We start from the raw sequence: 17,062 nt of genomic DNA, 5'->3' as shown, positions 1-17,062 counted from the left end.
GACGGGGCGGGACTTCCGGCGAGAGGCGGAAGCGGAATAGGAGGTGCGGGCGAACCGGTGCGACTTACAGATTAGTAGCGGGTAGTGGTGAGCTGGACCTGAGGAGGAGAAGCAGGACCCTGGCTCTTTTGCCATCTCCCGGAGCTCCCGCGACGCTGACCTCCATGCCAGGATGGCTCGGGGCGAGCGGCGGCGCCGCGGACCGCCGGTAGATGGAGCGCAGACGGCTGAGAGAGCGGCTCGGGGCGGCCCCGCGCGAAGGGAAAGCCGGATCCGCGTGGCCCGTGGCACGGTCGGGGGAGCAGTTCTGGCCATCGTAGTCCTGCCTCTGGCCCTCACCCTGTCGGGAAGCTGGCTACTGGCGTGGCACCGTGCGCGGCGGGCAGTCACGCTGCACTCCGCGCCCCCGGCGCTGCCTCCCAACTCTTCTAGTCCAGCTGTGGCCCCAGACCTCTTCTGGGGCACGTACCGCCCACACGTCTACTTCGGCATGAAGACTCGTAGCCCGCAGCCCCTCCTCACAGGTAACCGGGTCCCGGCGGGCAGGCAAGCAAAGCCTTACTGGGTGCCCCAGCTTTACGCCAGAGCAAGGGTGGGGAGGAGTGGATCAGGAGAGCTATGAAGAGGGATGACCCTGAAGTTCTCATAGACACAGAGGAACAGGATCGCTGCTCTCTTTGACTTACGTGGCTATTCTACCCCCAGGACTGATGTGGGCACAGCAAGGCACCACCCAAGGGACCCCTAAGCTCAGGCATACCTGTGAGCAGGGGGACGGCGTGGGTCCCTATGGCTGGGAGTTCCACGATGGTCTCTCCTTCGGGCGGCAACACATCCAGGATGGGGCCTTAAGGCTCACCACTGAATTCGTCAAGAGACCTGGGGGTCAACACGGAGGGGACTGGAGCTGGAGAGTGACTGTAGAGCCTCAGGTCAGGGCCTCAGGACACCTTTCCCCTAACCCAGACTCCCTCCACCCTTCCTTTGCTGCCAGCAAATGCAGTGGGAAGTAGGGGGTAACAGTTAGAGCTCTGAGTATGGCGTTCTGGTTGGAATCTGGCTGCCTATCTTAAATACTTGCTTATAAGACCACCTCTATTTACTATCTCTAAGCCTTGGTTTCCTTTTCTGTTAAATGGAGATAAAAATAGCACCTAACACAGGATTGTAAGAATTAAAGGAAATAATATGTAGTTCTTAACATAATACATGGCACAGAAATACTCTTATTATTTCCCAGAGAACTCTGTGCAGGGATCTTTCTCTCATCCCACTGGGTGCTTACCCTCAGTGACCCTCAACACTGCCAGATATATGTTGTTTCTCATATTGCCCCTTTCCCTCTCTTGATTCTCGAGAATGCCAATTTAATGCTGTTTATCTGTCCTCCTTGGCCATCTAGGCCTTAGGTACCTCTGCCCTCCCTTTGGTGTCCCTATTCTTCTATGTGGTGACAGACGGCAAGGAAGTCCTAGTGCCAGAGGTTGGGACTAAGGGGCAGTTGAAGTTCATCAATGGGCACTCCAGTGAACTTGGTGACTTCCGTTTTACACTTTTGGCACCAACCAGTCCAGGGGATACTGCTCCCAAGTACGGCAGGTAACTGGGGGAAGAGTTCGGGCTGGTGGTAGGGGTGGTATGGATGCTGACATAGCCTGATTTCCATCTCCTCCACTCTACCCTCTTTCCACCAGTTATTTCCCTTCCCACCAGGCTCCTTGTCCCCTGCATTGCCAAGACCTTCCCATCCTAACTCTTGATCACCTCATTTCTCTTTACAGTCCCTTCTATTTCCTCCTGAATAATATTTCCTATTTATCTTCTTCCCTTCAAGCTACAATGTCTTCTGGTCCTCCAACCCAGGACTTCCCTTGCTGACAGAGATGGTGAAGAGTCGCCTAAATAGCTGGTTTCAGCATCGGCCCCCAGGGGCCTCCCCTGACCGCTATCTTGGCTTGCCAGGATCTCTGAAGTGGGAAGACAGAGTCCCAAGTGGGCAAGGAGAAGGACAAGGGCAATTCTTGATACAACAGGTGACAGTGAAAGTCCCCTTTTCTGTGGAGCTGGTGTTTGAATCTGGCAGTGCCCAGGCAGGAGGAAACCAAGCCCTGGGGCAGCTGGCAGGCAGCTTGCTGACCCAAGCCCTGGAGCACCATGCTGAAGCCTTTAGAGAGCGCTTTGAGAAGACTTTCCAGTTACAGAAGAAGGGCCTGAGCCCTGAGGAGCAAGCTTTGGGTCAGGCTGCCCTCAGCGGTCTCCTTGGTGGGATCGGCTACTTCTATGGACAGGGTCTTGTGTTGCCAGACATGAAGGATGAGGGGTCCGAGCAGAAGATGGCCCCAGCCCTCTTTCCACCTGTCCCTCTTTTCACAGCAGTGCCCTCCCGATCGTTCTTCCCAAGAGGCTTCCTTTGGGACGAGGGCTTTCACCAGCTAGTGGTTCAGCGGTGGGATCCCCGCCTCACCCGGGAGGCCCTAGGTCACTGGCTGGGGCTACTCAATGCTGATGGCTGGATTGGGCGGGAGCAAGTGCTGGGGAATGAGGCCCGAGCCCGGGTACCCCCAGAATTCCTGGTGCAACGGGCAGCCCACGCCAACCCCCCAACCCTGCTTTTGCCCATAGCCCACATGCTAGAGGGTGGTGATCCTGCCGACTTAGCCTTCCTCCGCAGGGCCTTCCCCCGCCTGCATGCATGGTTCTCCTGGCTCCATCAGAGCCAGGCAGGGCCAGTGCCACTATCTTACCGCTGGCGGGGTCGGGACCCAGCCTTGCCAACCCTATTGAACCCCAAGACACTGCCTTCAGGGCTGGATGACTATCCCCGTGCTTCACACCCTTCAGCCACTGAACGGCACCTGGACCTACGGTGCTGGGTGGCACTGGGTGCCCGTGTACTGGTACAGCTAGCAGAGCAGCTGGGAGAGGCTGAGGCAGCTGCGGAGCTGGGCCCACTGGCTGCCTCACTGGGGGCAGAGGAAATCCTGGATGAGCTACACTGGGCCCCAGAGCTAGGAATCTTTGCAGACTTTGGGAACCACACAAAAGCAGTGCAGCTGAAGCCTCGGCCCCCTCAGGGGCTGGTGCGGGTGGTGGGCCGGCCCCACCCTCGCTTGCAATATGTGGATGCCTTGGGCTATGTCAGTCTTTTTCCCTTGCTGCTGCAGCTGCTGGACCCCCACTCATCCCGCCTTGGACCACTGCTGGATGTTCTAGCTGACGGTCGACATCTCTGGAGCCCCTTTGGTTTGCGCTCCCTTGCAGCCTCCAGCCCCTTTTATGGCCAGCGCAATTCAGAGCATGATCCTCCCTACTGGCGGGGTGCTGTGTGGCTCAATATCAACTACCTGGCCTTAGGGGCTCTCCACTACTATGGGCATTTAGAGGGTCCCCACCAAGCCCGCGCTGCCAAGCTCCACAGTGAGCTCCGTGCCAATGTGGTGGGCAATGTGTTGCGGCAGTATCAGGCCACAGGTTTCCTGTGGGAGCAGTACAGTGACCGGGATGGGCGGGGCATGGGCTGCCGCCCTTTCCAAGGTTGGACCAGCCTTGTCCTACTAGCAATGGCTGAAGACTACTAAAGGGAGAGGGTGGGAGGGGAACCAGGCTCTTTGTACCACTATGGACTACAGGACAACATCTCTAGCTTCTGCCCCCAGCCAGCCCTCAGATACCAGGTACTTCAAACCCTCATCTCAGGTGTCTCCTTACTATCATCCCACACAATCCTGGGGTGAATGTGAATCCAGAGTCTATTTTTCTAAATAAACTGGAAAACCATGCCAAATTACTGTTTTTGCCAGCTTTGCCTCACCAAGAGGTCTTAGCTCAATTCAGGCATTAGGGCTGCCTGCTGTCCTTCAGAGAAGGTGGGAAAAGTGGCCATTACCTGTCTCCTCCAAGTCCAGTCAGGTCAAGTGTAATGAAGTGAGTTGAGCACTAGTCCACCCAAGTCCACAAGCAGCTGGTTCACATCTCTTTAATGAGATCAAAGGCTCCTGTGTATGTCATTGGGGGTAGAGCTAGCACAGTCCCCCAAACATGGCCCTTCTCCTCAGGACTCCAGCCCTTTCAGGCAGATTCTAGTTGGAGCACAAGGAGAGGCCGAAGAGAACTCAAGGAATTGGGACCAGGGCTGTTTCTAGTGGGCAGGTAACCCACCCATCCTCCCCAAACTGCTTATGGGATGTCCCCTTCACTGGAAGCCAGCCGCACAGAAGAAACTTGGGGTACGGAATCTAGGGGCAGTGTACAAGGGGAGCAGTCCTCCAGATCTGGCTGAGTGGCACTAGCCCTAGCCTCCTTGACTGGCTTGCCCTCGCTGGAGTCAGGACAAGGGCAGAGCTCGATACCCGAGTCACCAGTCAGGCGGCGATAGCGGCAGGAAAGGGGTGTGGGGGCAGGGCTTACCCCTGCCCCAGGCTCACCCTCCTGATGAGGGGGAGCACTCCCGTGGGAGGAAACACCTTCCACATTTGTTCCCTCGCAGTGGATAGGGCAGCTAGAAGTGGAGGAGCAGCAGGTACGCTCCCTAGAAGCAGTCAAGGGGCAGCCCGGGACCGCAGTATAAGGAGGTGGTGGTGAGCCCGGGCGGTGAATCGCATCCTCATAGGCTGGGGGTTTGAAGGCGCTGAAGAGGCCTGCAGGAAAGAATGGCATGGTTGTTTGAAGGCAACCAGGGGTGAGGTGGTGGTCTCTCTACTATTAGGGAAAAGTGTGCTTTGAAATGCCTGAAAGCAAAATGTGGGGATGATTTGGGGTCCTCATTTGGGAGGGGCCACTTAGTGAGCCCAGAGCCTCAAGTAACTCACGAAGGTCAAGCAGTGAACCCGTAGAAACAGGGCCAGCCCCATGGCATGCCCCGTGGTAGGCCAACAAGTTGATCTCACGCTGCCGCTGCTGTTGCTGCAGCCGGAGTTTAGCTCGTCGATGACGGAAGGCGCAGCAGCAGCTAAAGAGGATGAGCACAGTCCAGAGCAGCCAGAACCCTGCAGGGGGGTGAAGAGGGAGAGCCTTAGATACCTCCCATGCAGAGAAGGGTCCTTAAAGGATAGAATTCTGAGGTCCAAGGAAGGGTGGGCAGAAAAAAGGACCCGAGAATAGCCCCCATGGGGACTCACACCAGAGCTCATAGTAGTAGGTGCAGCAGCCAGTCTCCCCGCAGCAGTGACCACTCTCACAGAGGTAGGGCTGGTTGTTCACTCCTGGGCAAACCTCTCGAAGCTGGGAGCAAGGAGGCACTTAGAACCAAGGGAGATTCCAGCCCAAGGCACTGTCCACCCCAATACCAAGCCCCTGCATGCACATCCACAATCCCATCCTGTGAACCGAGTTTAGCACAGAGGGATCTATGAGGAGGGGAGAGTGATGCTGAGAGGAGTGTTCAAATGTCTGAAGGGCCGTCAACATGGAAGAGGATTTGGAATAGCAAAAATCAGTCTAGAGAACAGGGGGAAGATGGGGACATATACAGAGGAAGATTTTAGCTCTGCATATAGACTGGCCCCCAGGGTATTTTCTTTTAACGGAGTGTTTGGCAGAAGCCACGAAACAGTCTGAGCAATCTCAAAGTCTTGGACAATGAGTAAAGGGTTTAAAGTAATTTCCAAAGCTAAGATGCTTTCATCATCCCCCACAGTCTGCCACTCCCCATCCCCAAGGTGGATCTTTCCGCCTCTGGGTCTCAGACTTCCTAGGGTAGAGGAGGAGCAGTGTGAGACCCAGAGCAGTGCTCCCAACCAGAAGGGATTGCTGTGGATGATAAAGGATGGCATCCAGGGCGCGAGTCTGGGTTCCAGCTCTTCTCCAAATTGCTCCCTCAAGAGAAGACGCTGCCGGACTCTGTTGTGACAACAGGCACACAGAAAAACATCACAAATAACTGTTGCAAGGCAGAGGGAGCCTTCCTGGGGCCTCACTATGCATCTGGTCACTGGAGAGCCACTGCAAGCTGCCACTGCAGCCATGGGATCGGTCTATGAGGCTGCAGGCAAAAGCAACTGCATCTACGTTACAAAGTTTAAACAAAGAATGGAAGGGACATATTTAGGAACTTCACAATACCTCTGGCTCCGTGAGTTCCTCCCCAACCCCCCAAAAGGAAAGGGGAAAGGGAAATAGATGGCTGTCGGGATACGCTTTTGGAGCTGGTGGGATACCTGCTGTTGCGGCATCCGAAGTGCCCCCCAGGCCTCCTCGCTGCCGTTCCCGCTGCTGGCCCGAGCCATGCCTCCACCTACAGCCCCCTGAAGACTACAGCCTCCTCTACCGCCAGCCGCCCCGCCCCTGCCACTTCTGCCGCCACTGCCATGGTCCCTGCCCGGCCCATCTCCGCTGCCACCACCATCACTCCGTGGCCGGAGCTCCCATCCGGGGAGAGCTCTGCCAACTAGGAGCCAGGTTGCTCCGTCCTACCAATCAGAATCCCCCCCCGACGAACGGGCCAATAGGATCGGATCAGAGGTTTCTGCCGGCGACCAATCCACAGCAACGCCTCTGCCACTCTCCCAGACAACAGGAGCTCTCCCAGACAAAGAGTGGGGTAAGGTTCGACCCACAGCCCTGACTGACAGCGACAATAGCCAACATGGACAACAGAATAGGCTTGGGGTTGCCAACCAATGAACGGCCGCCCAGAAAGCAAAGTTCCCACTGATTGGCTTGAGTCTTGTTTCCGGGGATGACGCCAAGTGCCCGTTCACTCCAGGTAATCCCGCAGGAAGAGGTGGAGGTCCCAAAATTCGGCCGGAGTTTGGGCGGGAGTGTCCTGCCTTCCTGCCGCCTGGCCTGGTGGACGTTTCCCAGGCGTCAACGCAAGCTCCGGTGGGGCAAGATATGTGTACGGGGAATTGGCTTCCCATACCCCATTCCCCCAATTAGGTAAATTTGTACAAGTCGAGGCGTCGGGTGAAATTTAATAGGGTAGGGATAACACTGAATCCGGGCAGGAGAGGGCGCAGAGTCCTGGTTAAGGGCCTTAAGTAGCCAAAAGGGGGGACCCGGGGCCTTCGGGCCCCCCCAACCGCATCTGCAGGTTGATGCGGTAGCACTGAAGGCTGCAGAGTGCCTGGCCAGTGCGGGAGCAGGCATAGCGGCGCGGGTGCGGGCAGCCAGGGACGGAGCATCGCGGAGGAGGGCCAGGCGGGGCTGGCCGCTGAGACACTGGTGCGGGGGTGGGGACGCCTGGTGGAAAGGAAAGGGTGGAACCCTGTGCCCCGCTGCTGTAGCGCACCATGGGGGCCGGGGCCGCGGCCCGCCCTCCCCGCCGCTCCCCCCTTGCGGCCCCTCGGCCTCCACGCCCGCTGGGCGCTGCAGTCTTGGTGAGGCGCTCGATAGTCTGGTTTTTGTGCTCCTCTGCCCGCCGCGCCGCCTGCAGCCGCCTCTTACGCGCCCGCTCCTCACGCTTCAGCAGCATCTCCTCGGTGAGGGCGGGGGCCGGGCAGCCCCCGGCTACAGGCAGCGGCAGCATTGGGGAAGGCTGACTCTGAGCCTTCTGGAGCAGAGCTCGCTGGGGAGAGAGAGAGAGAAGTGGTCTCAGAAAATGGAGAATCGAGGTCCACGGGGAAGGGGAAGAGAGCACGTGAAAAGCAAGGGTCTTAAGGAGCGCAGGCCTTGGGAGAAGGGTGGAATGAGTACCCTTTCCAGGAGCCCTTAATACTGTCTCCAGACTTCCAACTTTAGATCCTTGACTCTCAAGGGGAAAAGTATTAGTAATGTTACCTACCTGCCCTAAGTACCAAATTCTTTGCACCACATTTCTGGGGATTTTTTTGTTTTAAATCTTTTTATCTGAATGGAGCATCAGTTACATAACTGCTCAATGCTTAAAAAGCTCCTCTGGTACTGGAAATGTTACCTCTTCAAAGAGGTCTTCCCTCCCTATCTAATGGTTTCTTTCCTACCACTTTCTGTTTCATCACCCTATTTTTGTCATAAACTTAACAGCTTTTCAGAATTACTTATTTACCCACCCACTCCAACAAACACGAATACCAGCTCCATGAGAACAGAAATAGTGTATTTTTTCCATCACTGATTGCCCACTGCCCAGCAAAGTTCTTGGGACGTGGAAGTTCTCTAAATATTTGGTACCTGAATAAAGAATGAACCAACTTACCTGTCGAGCAGTAAGCAGCCGTTCATTGATCTCCTTCTTGAGATCTCCATTGTCATCCAGCTCCCCCTTCTCCAGGGCATCCAACCACCTCTGTTCTTCCTCTTCCTCCTGACCCCCTAAGTCCCCCGACAGATCCCGAAGTGGGGAGGGGGACAAATTACTGTCTTCATCTGGAGTGATAAAAGTAGAATTGTTCAGATGGGGCACCCACATTTGGCCAAGTTAATACTGGGTCACTCAAAATTCTCACTCGCCTCAGAAGCAGCCTTCTCCCTTTAATCAGGTATAATGAGAAACCCTGTTTCCCCACCTCCAGATCCTTCTCACCCAGCCAGGCACGGTACTGCTCAAGCGGGACTCCTTCCATAGGTTCCTCTTCATTGTCCACGACCATAAGGGGAGAGGGCGATCGAGGGCCCCCAGGGATCACAGTGAAGGTAGGAACACTGCAGAGAAGCAAGACCACTCTGTAATCTGAGCAAGTGTCGTCCTTCTGCTCAGCAGCTACATCGAGCTTTCCCCACACCCTATAGGGTTCTTCTTGGGCCCTGAAGTCACGGTGTCCATTTTCTGTCTTCTGGAAAGCCCAGTCAGCTTCTCCATCTCTGCCTGCTCCTAAAGTTCCCCAAGTAAAACCTTGACTCTCTTGGCCTCACCTCTTGGTGCCTAGGATCTGCCCGCCCAGCTTGATTTTGAGTTTGAGCTGGGGCTTGGCAGGAGAAGGCTGCGTGGGCCCAGCCTCCTCTTCCTGATGGTGTTTTTTCTTGTGTTTCTTCTTGTGCTTCTTGTGCTTTTTCTTGTGCACTCCGTGGCCGTGGGCACCCGCCAGACTCAACTCCAGCGCTTCCCCTGCGGAAGGAGAGCCTGTCTAAGGTATAAGGCAGGAGTGGGGCAGTGAGAGTCCTGAAAAACCCCAATATCCCTAAGGGGTCCCTCTCTTCCCGCGGTACTCGCTGTTACCATAGCAACAGTCCCGCCTTTCTCCTCCCACCTGTGGCGAAGTCCCTTGGAAGCTCGGAGGAGCGAGAAAGGAGCTCCTTTCCTGCAAAGGCCTAAGTTGCTTTATCGACCGGCGCTTACCTGGCTCAGGAGCCTCCATAGCCCCAGAGGTGCTCCCGCGCCGCCACAGCTTACTCATGGGTTCCTGCTAGGAAAGAGGGCTGGAAATGGTCAGGACACAGGCAGACATACCTTTTCCGCCCCGCGGAAGAACTAATTCTAGCAAAATGACCGGATACTTCCGGTGCTTAGCAACCATGTTTGTGCGGGGTACACACTGACGCTGAAATCGTCCCTGAGAAACAACGATATGCGCAACAATAGTTCCGGGCTCTCAGCCTGGGACAGCTCAAAAGAGCTCGGCTTTCCCCTCGTTCTGTCTCTCCACACTCATTTGCAGAACAATTATTACACTCAAGTGTCGTGGGCATATATTCCGGGCCAAATTCGGGGCTAGGCAATGAAGATACGAGAATGAATATGCATACTTTCCCTGACTTCGAGGAGCTCACAGTTCGGTGGAGGACATAAACTAAATTGCCAGCAAAACTGCAAAAGTGCTTAACAGCACAAGTGCCCCAGGAGCAGGTCAAATGGAGTTTAAGCCTAAATTCCCATCAGTAGAAAAATGGGTAAATGAATTACAGCGCATCTGTCCAATGTGGAGCACCATGTTGCTAATAAAAGTTAAGAGGGAACTCTGGAGGGTTTCGCCCAGCGGTTAGTGCCGTTGGCCCCCCTACTGAGGGGTCCCAGTTGATTTCAGCCAGGGGCACGTACCTCGATTTCAGGCTCTATCCCGGGTCCCGCCGCATGCGGGAGGCAACCAATGGATGTCTCTCACTTCTATGTTTTTTTCTCTCTCTCCCACCCTCTCTGAAAAGCAATGGAGAAAATATCCTCAGGTGAGGATTAAAAAGAAAAAGTGATAAGTAATTGATAAGACTGACATGGAATGTAGATTCTAGTAGGTAATAGCACTGGAAACAGTCTAAGTGTTCTCTAATGAAACACCAAAATAATTTGGTATATGGATTTGGGACATTCATACAATGGGAAGCTATGTTACTATTAAAAGAAATGAGGCCCCGGAAGGCTACCCAAGAAACTGGTGGAGAAAACTGGTGGCAGCAATTCTGAGAGGTGGCTGGGGAACAAGGGTGAAAGGAGACTTCTTTTTCATAAAATACCCTTTTGTGCCTGTTGAGCTTTGTATAAAATGTGTATGTTTAAACTAATTTTAAAAAAACAAGGTAGCTCTGTGTGTGCTGATACATGAAGTAAGCAAGTTTCAAGATGATGTAATCCCATTTAAAAAGGCATAATAACCCTGGCCAGTGTGCAGTTGGAGCGTGGTACCATACACTAGAAGGTGGTGGGTTCCATTCCTGGTCAGGGCACATACCCGGGTTTTGGATTTGATCCCCGATTGGGAAGCAGCCAATTGATGTTTCTCTCTCACATTGATGTTCCTCTCTCTCTCTCCCTCTCTCTAAAAATCAACTTAAAAAATTTTAAAGGCATAATATGCTACTGTATTCATAGAAAAAAATTGAGTGTATACTATACCCTTAATGATGGTTATCTTTAGAAGTTGGGGTTGGAGAACTTTCACACCTGATCTGTAATGGATTTTCTTACAGCCAGTACACATCACATTTATAATTAGAAAACAAAGCACCATCTATATGCATATATTTAAATATGTATGAGATGTATATCTGAACAAGGTAGCAGCCGTGAACAAAGAAAGAACTGATTCAAGAGATATTTCATTGATAAAAATGAAAAGGGACCAATAAGCAATTATATATGGGAATTCAATCAGGAAGGAGTCAATGTAATACAGTGATTAATATTAAAAGAATGGACATTGGAGGCAGACGAGCCTATTACCAAATCCTGGTTCTATCACTTATTAGCTGTGTGACCTTGGGCTCAAAGTTATTTGAGCTCCCTGAGCCTCAGACTCAGCTTTGCAGGATGGAATGAAGTGCAGCTGCTCACAGGCCTCTTTGACGGGATAAGGTGAGTAGAGAGCCCAAAGTATACAGAGTAGTACCCGGTGCACAGTAGACGTTCCATAAGCAAACGCTAACAATAACAGTAAATGACTTCTACATTTCTAGCCCAAATATTTAGCGGGAACAAGGTGTTTTAAATAAAGATAATATAGGGAGAGAGGCAAGTAAGAAATATTTAGTGTTGCCTAAGGTGAATTGGAAGTGCCTGTGGGAATGCCCGAATAAGACTGACCTCTGAAAGAAACGGGTGCAGAAGGCTGAGCAGCGGGTGTCATCAGCATAATAATGGAGGTCCTGAAAGGGATGGGAACATATGATTTTTTTTTTTTTAATCCTCACCAGAGGATATTTTTTCCTTTGCTTTTCAGGGAGAGTAGAAGGGGGGAAAGAGAGAGAGAGACAGAGAGAGAGAGAGAAACATCGATGTGAGAGAGACACATTGATGGGTTACCTCCCACACTCACCCTGAAAGGGGTGGGGATTGAGCCTGCAGTCGAGGTATGTGCCCTTGACTGGAATCGAACCCGAGACCCTTCAGTCCAAGGGCCGATGCTCTAACCACTGAGCAAAACTGACTTGGGTGGGGTGAGAATATATGAGACATCCCAGAATGAGCAAGTAGATGAAGAAGAAAGGACCAGGAACAGACCTGAGTGGGCACCTGTCCTGGATGGGCAGGCAGAAGGGCCCGGCTAGGGCGAGAAGAGGAGGTCAAGAGGGGCAAGAAAGGCACCCAAGGGCAAAGAGTATCACGAGGTGAAGGCTATGATCAGCTGTGTACAGTTCTGCAAAGGACAGGCTGAGCGCCAAGAACAGGATGCATTCTAACAGAATGTGAGGGCAGTGGTCCTGTATCACCAGGAGTTAAAGTGAGGGATCACCTGTAGTTAGAATTAGAGTTGATAACCTGCTTTGATATCCTTTCTCTCCCTTGATCCCCAGAGCAGCTCCCTAAAGAAGATGCTATTGTTCCTCATGAGGAAACCGAGGCTCAGAGAAGTTAAATGATTTGGCCAAAGTCACATAGTTAAGGAGTGGCAGAGCCAGCCTCAAACAGAGGCTTCCTGACACTGGACTCAGTGGTGTTTCCTCCACATCCTGATACCCCGCAGGGAGGAAATGGCGACAGCAAGTAGCCACTGGCTTCATTATTTTGTTTTTAGTTTTGCTTTGTTTAGAGTGAGAGAGATCTGAGCATGTTTGTAGGCTGAAAGGAAGAACTTCTGAAAGATTTCTTAGCCTTATTTATTTATTTATTTTATTTATTTATTTATCTTTAAAAAATATATCTTTATTGATTTCAGAGAGAGGAAGGCAAAGGGAGACAGAGAAATAGAAACATCAATGATGAGAGAGTTGCCATTGATTGGCTGCCTCCTGCACTCCCCTGACTGGGGATCGAACCCACAACCCGGGCATGTGCCCGACCCAGAATTGAACTGCAATCTCCTCGATCCTAGGTTGATGCTCAGCCACTGAACCATGCCTGGCTGGGCATTAGCCTTATTTTTAAAATATAATTTATTTTGAAATAATTTTAAACTTATAGAGAAGTTTCAAGAAGAGTACAAAGAACTTTATCTCCTTAAGTAGATTCTTCAGTTGTTAACATTTAACATTTTCTCCCCTATCCCATTATCATTCCTTTTCTAATTAATCTGAGAGAAAATTGCAGACATGATACCATTTCACCCTTAAATGTTTCACTGTGCTTTTCCTCAAAGCAAGTACACTGTCCTATAACCTTTGTGCCACCCTCCCAATCAGGAAATTAACATGTATACAACACTGCTGTCCAATCAGCAGATCCCATTCCAATTTCAACAACTGCCCAATGTTGCCTTTTCCATTCTAGCCCAGAATCCAAATCCAGGATCACGCATTACTTTCACTTATCATGTCTCTTTGATCTGCTTTAATCTGGAACATTTCCTCGCTCTTTCCCTATCTTTTGTGACCTTGATAGTCTTAAAGAGTATAGGCCTATGATTCTGTAGGATGTCCCTCAACTGGATCCACCTGGTGTTTCCGCATGTCTAGACTCAGAAATTCTTCTTCTTCTTTTTAAATGTATCTTTATTGATTTCAGAGAGAGGAAGGGAGAGGGAGAGAGAGAGATAGAAACATCAATGATGAGAGAGTCATTGATCGGCTGCAGCCCGCAACCCGGGCATGCCCTGACAGGGAACCGAACCCCTATACCCCTATCGCCTGGATCCTAGGTCGATGCTCAACCCTTGAACCACGCCCGGCTGGTCTCAGAAATTCTTGGTAGGAGTACTACACAAAAAAATATTATAGTGTGTTCTTCTCAAAGTATCACATCAGGAGGCACATGATGTCAGCCTACTCCACCATTGATGATACTAAACTTGATCACCTGATCAAGGTGGTGTCTGCCAGTTTTCTTTTCACCTTTATAATTGAGTATTTTCTGGGGAAATACTCTGAAACTAATATCCTGTTCTTCATCAAACTTCCATCTACCAGCCTTAGTATCCCTTGATAAAAACAGTATAAATCAGCAGTACTTTAACAATTGTCAAATGGTGTAATAATCTTTTTTTTTTTTTAAATCCTTGCCCGATATTCCATTGCTTTTCAGAGTGGAAGGGGGGGAGAGAGAGAGAGAGAGAGAGAGAGAGAGAGAGAGATGTGAGAGAGATACATTGATTGGTTGCCTTCCACACACACCCCGGACTGGGGCAGGGATCAAGCCTGCAACTGAGGTATATGCCCTTGACTGAAACCCAAGACCCTTCAGGCCATGGGCCGACACTCTAACCACTGAGCCAAACTGGCTAGGGCTGTAATAATCTTTTTATTTCCATTATTCCATCTACATGTATTAGTTGGCATTCTACTGTGGAGAAGAGCTTTCCCTTCTCCTTACATTCATTTACATATGTATTTATTTATTTATATCAGTGTAGATTCCTGTTTCAGTCAGCAGGTTGTGATCCATTACTATCATTCCTTATTTTGAGGCAGATTTTGTCAATGGCAGTTTCTTTAAGATAGCTTCCTGTCCTTTTGATATGTCTCCATAATTTTTTTTTTTTAATTCTCACCTGAGGATATTTTATCCATTGCTTTTTCAGAGAGAGTGGAAGGGAGGGAGGGGGAGAGAGAGAGAAAAAAAAACACATTAAAGTGAGAGAGACACATGGATTGGTTGCCTCCTGCATATGCCCCAGGGCTGGGGGAGTGAACCCCGAAACCCAGGTACATGCCCTTGACCGGAATCGAACCCAAGACCCTTTGGTTTGCAAGCTGATGCTTTAACCACTTAGCCACGCCAGCCAGGGCAACATGTCTCCATAATTTTTGAGCACTTTTTTTATTTCCTTGCACTACAAAATGATTCAGGCTCATCTTGTACTTTCCCTAGATAAAGGGTGGGAACCAAGGGAGGCCAAGCAGTAGGAACACATGGCTGAGGTTACATCAAATCCACACCAAAGTCACATCACAGGAATCTGCTGATGAGGATTTCCCACTCCTCATGGGCTGCAGGTGCAGTAATTATAACAACTCTCCTTGGGTCTTGTTCTCACTCATTCAAGATTCAAAGTCCAGTTGGAAGCATTCCACTTGGTTGGCTTAGGTCAAGTGCCTCCCCCTGGATTATGAAGAGTGGGAGGGGGGATGAATTTCCTATAGCTGCCAGGAAGAGGGTGGAATCTCAGTTTACTAATATTGTCCACCACAGGACAGAAATAGAAAGTTTATTTGAACTCTGGGTGACCAACAACCCCTTCTCTCCAATATCTACTTCATAGTTGGAGAGACAGAGATACAGACATCAGCAAAGGGAAAAGTTGGAAAGATTATGCACCAAACTATTGGCATGCTGGTAAATGTTTAACAGAAGCTCCCGGGGTGTGTGTATGTGGGGGGGGAGCCCTTATTTATAGTGTTCACCTATTTCTGTTGTGTAATACTCCTACCATGGCTAATTTCAAATGTGACATCAAGACAGAGTTGGGAAGAGATTTGCAGTAGGTCACCATTACATAGCAATTGCACCAAACAGATATAGATGTAAACGAGGTAATAGGAAAAGGCAGTAAAATAATTAGGAGGTGATGCGTTTTGAGTTACTTATCACTTTGCTTTAAAAAACATATTTAGCCCTGGCAAGTGTGGCATAGTTGGTTGGAGCATCATCCTGTACACCATAAGGTGGTGGGTTCCATTCCCACATATTCAGCTTTCAGGTTCACACCTCAAAGCTGCCCTGGTTGGGGTGCATGCAGAAGGCAACTCATCAATGTTTCTCTCTCCCTCCCTCTCTCTAAAATAAATTAATTAATTTAGTTGTGAGTTTTTAATCCTCACTGGAAGATATTTATTCCATTGCTTTTCAGGAAGAGTGAAAGGGGGAGAGGAGAGAAAGAAACATTGATGTGAGAGGGACACATCAATTGGTTGCCTCCTGCATGCACCCTGACCAGGGCCAGGGGTTGAGCCTGCAATCCAGGTACGTTCCCTTGGCTGGAATCGAACCTGGGACCCTTCAGTCCCCAGGCCGATGATCTAACTGCTGGGCCAAACTGGCCAGGGCAGTTGTGAGTTTTTATAATTTAATTTTTAATTAAAGCTGTAACAACTGGAATGCACGATTCTGGAACATTCAGCAGTTGTCTCTCATGAGCCAGTGTGAGGCACCATACTGTCTTGGTGTTTTTCTCTAATGGTGAGGAAGGCATGTTTATAATATTATTTTTAACTTTATGTTATTTTTGAAAGGCAGGATTAGGAGTGTTTAAAAAATTCTATGTGTGTTTTTAAATAAGAATTTTATTTTATTATTATTTTATTGTGTTTGCCACCCAAAGTCAAGTCTTCTTCTGTCACCACATATCCCCCTTTTACCCTGAAAAGATATAGACCCAGAGTTTTGGTCAACAGTCTTGTATGAGAGTGAAGCCAACATGGAGGAAAAAGAGCCAGATGATGGGAAGAGACAGGGTCCTTTGGACACTGAATGAATGCCTGCGTCAAGACACATCCAAAGCCTGACCTCTTAAGCCATTTTAGTTACTTAAGCCATTAAACTTCCTCTTTTGCTGAAGTAATTTTAAGTCAGGTTCTCTAAAATAATTATTGAATAATTTGCCACAACAGGGCTATGCTAACCTGGTCTCCCTAAAGCTAAAGGCTGGCATTTCTCTGGCTCCAGCCCGTGTGCTATGAAGGAGCCCCCCCCCCCTTCTCCCCAGTGAGTTCTCAAGTCCCCAGGAGACTCCTCATGTGTGGTCAGCAAGCTCATGCTCTGCCATTTCGTTCTCTCTAAATAGGCTCTCTGGGGGTGAGGAGGGGCCCCCCTTTTTCTGTAGAAGCAGAGAGTGGTAATCCTGTCTCAGCTACCCAGCAAAATAATTGGGAGATAGCCACTGTGGGCACCGTCAGGTCCTCACCCTCTGACGGCGTTTAAGGTCTGGGTCCAGGAAGCTGAAGTCGCCGGTGCCCCATCCAAGGGCACAAGGGTGCTGCGCCCGCTCCTCTTTCTTCTTAGCGCCACTTAGGGGGCACTTGTCTGGTGTCAGGTGCTATGCTGGGCATTTTACGCCCATCGTCGTATGTAATTCTTCTAGCACCCTGAGGAGAGGAGGTAGTTACTACATCTCCATTGAACAGGTGAGAAAACAGAAGCTCAGAAAGTGCTATGACTGAGTCAGGGCGTCAGGTTATTAAGTGACAGAACAGGTTTCCAAGACGTGCCCCTGGAAATGCGGCCGCTAGGGATGGGCGCGTAGCCAGCGGGGAGCCTGAAGAGGGAAGGCGGCAAGGAAGGAATATTTGGGGCTGTAGGAAGTTGAAAAGGTCGCCTGGGAAGCTGCTTAGGCACCGGTGCGACTGGGCGCCGTCCCAGGGTCCTGCTGGAGGCGCAGCGTGCCCGCGGCGACCCTGGGCCCGCGGG

General features: G+C 50.7%; 3 protein-coding genes across 5 annotated transcripts; 1 reads left to right on the top strand and 2 right to left on the bottom strand.

Annotated features, from left to right (window-relative positions):
• The first annotated feature begins 40 nt into the window (after positions 1–40).
• Positions 41–3,782, top strand: MOGS (mannosyl-oligosaccharide glucosidase). Its single transcript, XM_081157105.1, has 4 exons — positions 41–524; positions 706–932; positions 1,403–1,599; positions 1,835–3,782. The coding sequence occupies exons 1-4, from the start codon at positions 173–175 to the stop codon at positions 3,576–3,578; spliced, it is 2,520 nt and encodes an 839-aa protein (XP_081013231.1). The 5' UTR covers positions 41–172; the 3' UTR covers positions 3,579–3,782.
• Positions 3,783–3,962: 180 nt separating this feature from the next.
• WBP1 (WW domain binding protein 1) lies at positions 3,963–6,592 on the bottom strand. Of its 2 annotated transcripts, XM_081157118.1 has the most exons (5): positions 6,156–6,394; positions 5,737–5,838; positions 5,118–5,220; positions 4,809–4,985; positions 3,963–4,637 (listed from the first exon to the last, which is right to left on the bottom strand). In XM_081157118.1, the coding sequence occupies exons 1-5, from the start codon at positions 6,222–6,224 to the stop codon at positions 4,177–4,179; spliced, it is 912 nt and encodes a 303-aa protein (XP_081013244.1). In that variant the 5' UTR covers positions 6,225–6,394; the 3' UTR covers positions 3,963–4,176. The 2 variants fall into 2 exon arrangements, with proteins under 2 accessions (XP_081013244.1, XP_081013243.1); XM_081157117.1 differs by lacking the exon at positions 5,737–5,838 and having other exon boundaries at positions 6,156–6,592.
• Positions 6,593–6,891: 299 nt separating this feature from the next.
• Positions 6,892–16,623, bottom strand: INO80B (INO80 complex subunit B). Of its 2 annotated transcripts, none has more exons than XM_081157116.1 (6): positions 16,560–16,623; positions 9,194–9,257; positions 8,770–8,977; positions 8,441–8,559; positions 8,114–8,283; positions 6,892–7,504 (listed from the first exon to the last, which is right to left on the bottom strand). In XM_081157116.1, the coding sequence occupies exons 2-6, from the start codon at positions 9,249–9,251 to the stop codon at positions 6,974–6,976; spliced, it is 1,086 nt and encodes a 361-aa protein (XP_081013242.1). In that variant the 5' UTR covers positions 9,252–9,257; positions 16,560–16,623; the 3' UTR covers positions 6,892–6,973. The 2 variants fall into 2 exon arrangements, with proteins under 2 accessions (XP_081013242.1, XP_081013241.1); XM_081157115.1 differs by having other exon boundaries at positions 8,770–8,962; positions 16,560–16,582.
• Between the last annotated feature and the right edge of the window lie 439 nt (positions 16,624–17,062).

This window comes from Miniopterus schreibersii (genome assembly GCF_964146895.1).
Source record: "Miniopterus schreibersii genome assembly, chromosome: 13".
Lineage (NCBI taxonomy): Eukaryota > Metazoa > Chordata > Mammalia > Chiroptera > Miniopteridae > Miniopterus > Miniopterus schreibersii.
Note: the sequence above shows the minus strand (reverse complement) of the source record. Positions and strands in the feature narration are given on the sequence as shown.

What these genes read in the sequence shown, in the direction of transcription:
- INO80B (XM_081157116.1), bottom strand. Translation starts at nt 9,251, where the DNA reads ATGAGTAAGCTGTGGCGGCGCGGGAGCACCTCTGGGGCTATGGAGGCT. An exon ending in TATGGAGGCTCCTGAGCCAG is followed by an intron (nt 8,978 to 9,193) that starts GTAAGCGCCGGT and finishes TACCTTAGACAG; the next exon opens with GCTCTCCTTCCGCAGGGGAA. An exon ending in CAGATCCTAGGCACCAAGAG is followed by an intron (nt 8,560 to 8,769) that starts GTGAGGCCAAGA and finishes GCTTCTCTGCAG; the next exon opens with TGTTCCTACCTTCACTGTGA.
- MOGS (XM_081157105.1), top strand. Translation starts at nt 173, where the DNA reads ATGGCTCGGGGCGAGCGGCGGCGCCGCGGACCGCCGGTAGATGGAGCG. An exon ending in GAGTGACTGTAGAGCCTCAG is followed by an intron (nt 933 to 1,402) that starts GTCAGGGCCTCA and finishes TTGGCCATCTAG; the next exon opens with GCCTTAGGTACCTCTGCCCT. An exon ending in ACTGCTCCCAAGTACGGCAG is followed by an intron (nt 1,600 to 1,834) that starts GTAACTGGGGGA and finishes CTTCCCTTCAAG; the next exon opens with CTACAATGTCTTCTGGTCCT.
- WBP1 (XM_081157118.1), bottom strand. Translation starts at nt 6,224, where the DNA reads ATGGCTCGGGCCAGCAGCGGGAACGGCAGCGAGGAGGCCTGGGGGGCA. An exon ending in TTCGGATGCCGCAACAGCAG is followed by an intron (nt 5,839 to 6,155) that starts GTATCCCACCAG and finishes TTGTCACAACAG; the next exon opens with AGTCCGGCAGCGTCTTCTCT. An exon ending in ATCCACAGCAATCCCTTCTG is followed by an intron (nt 5,221 to 5,736) that starts GTTGGGAGCACT and finishes CCTTGCTCCCAG; the next exon opens with CTTCGAGAGGTTTGCCCAGG.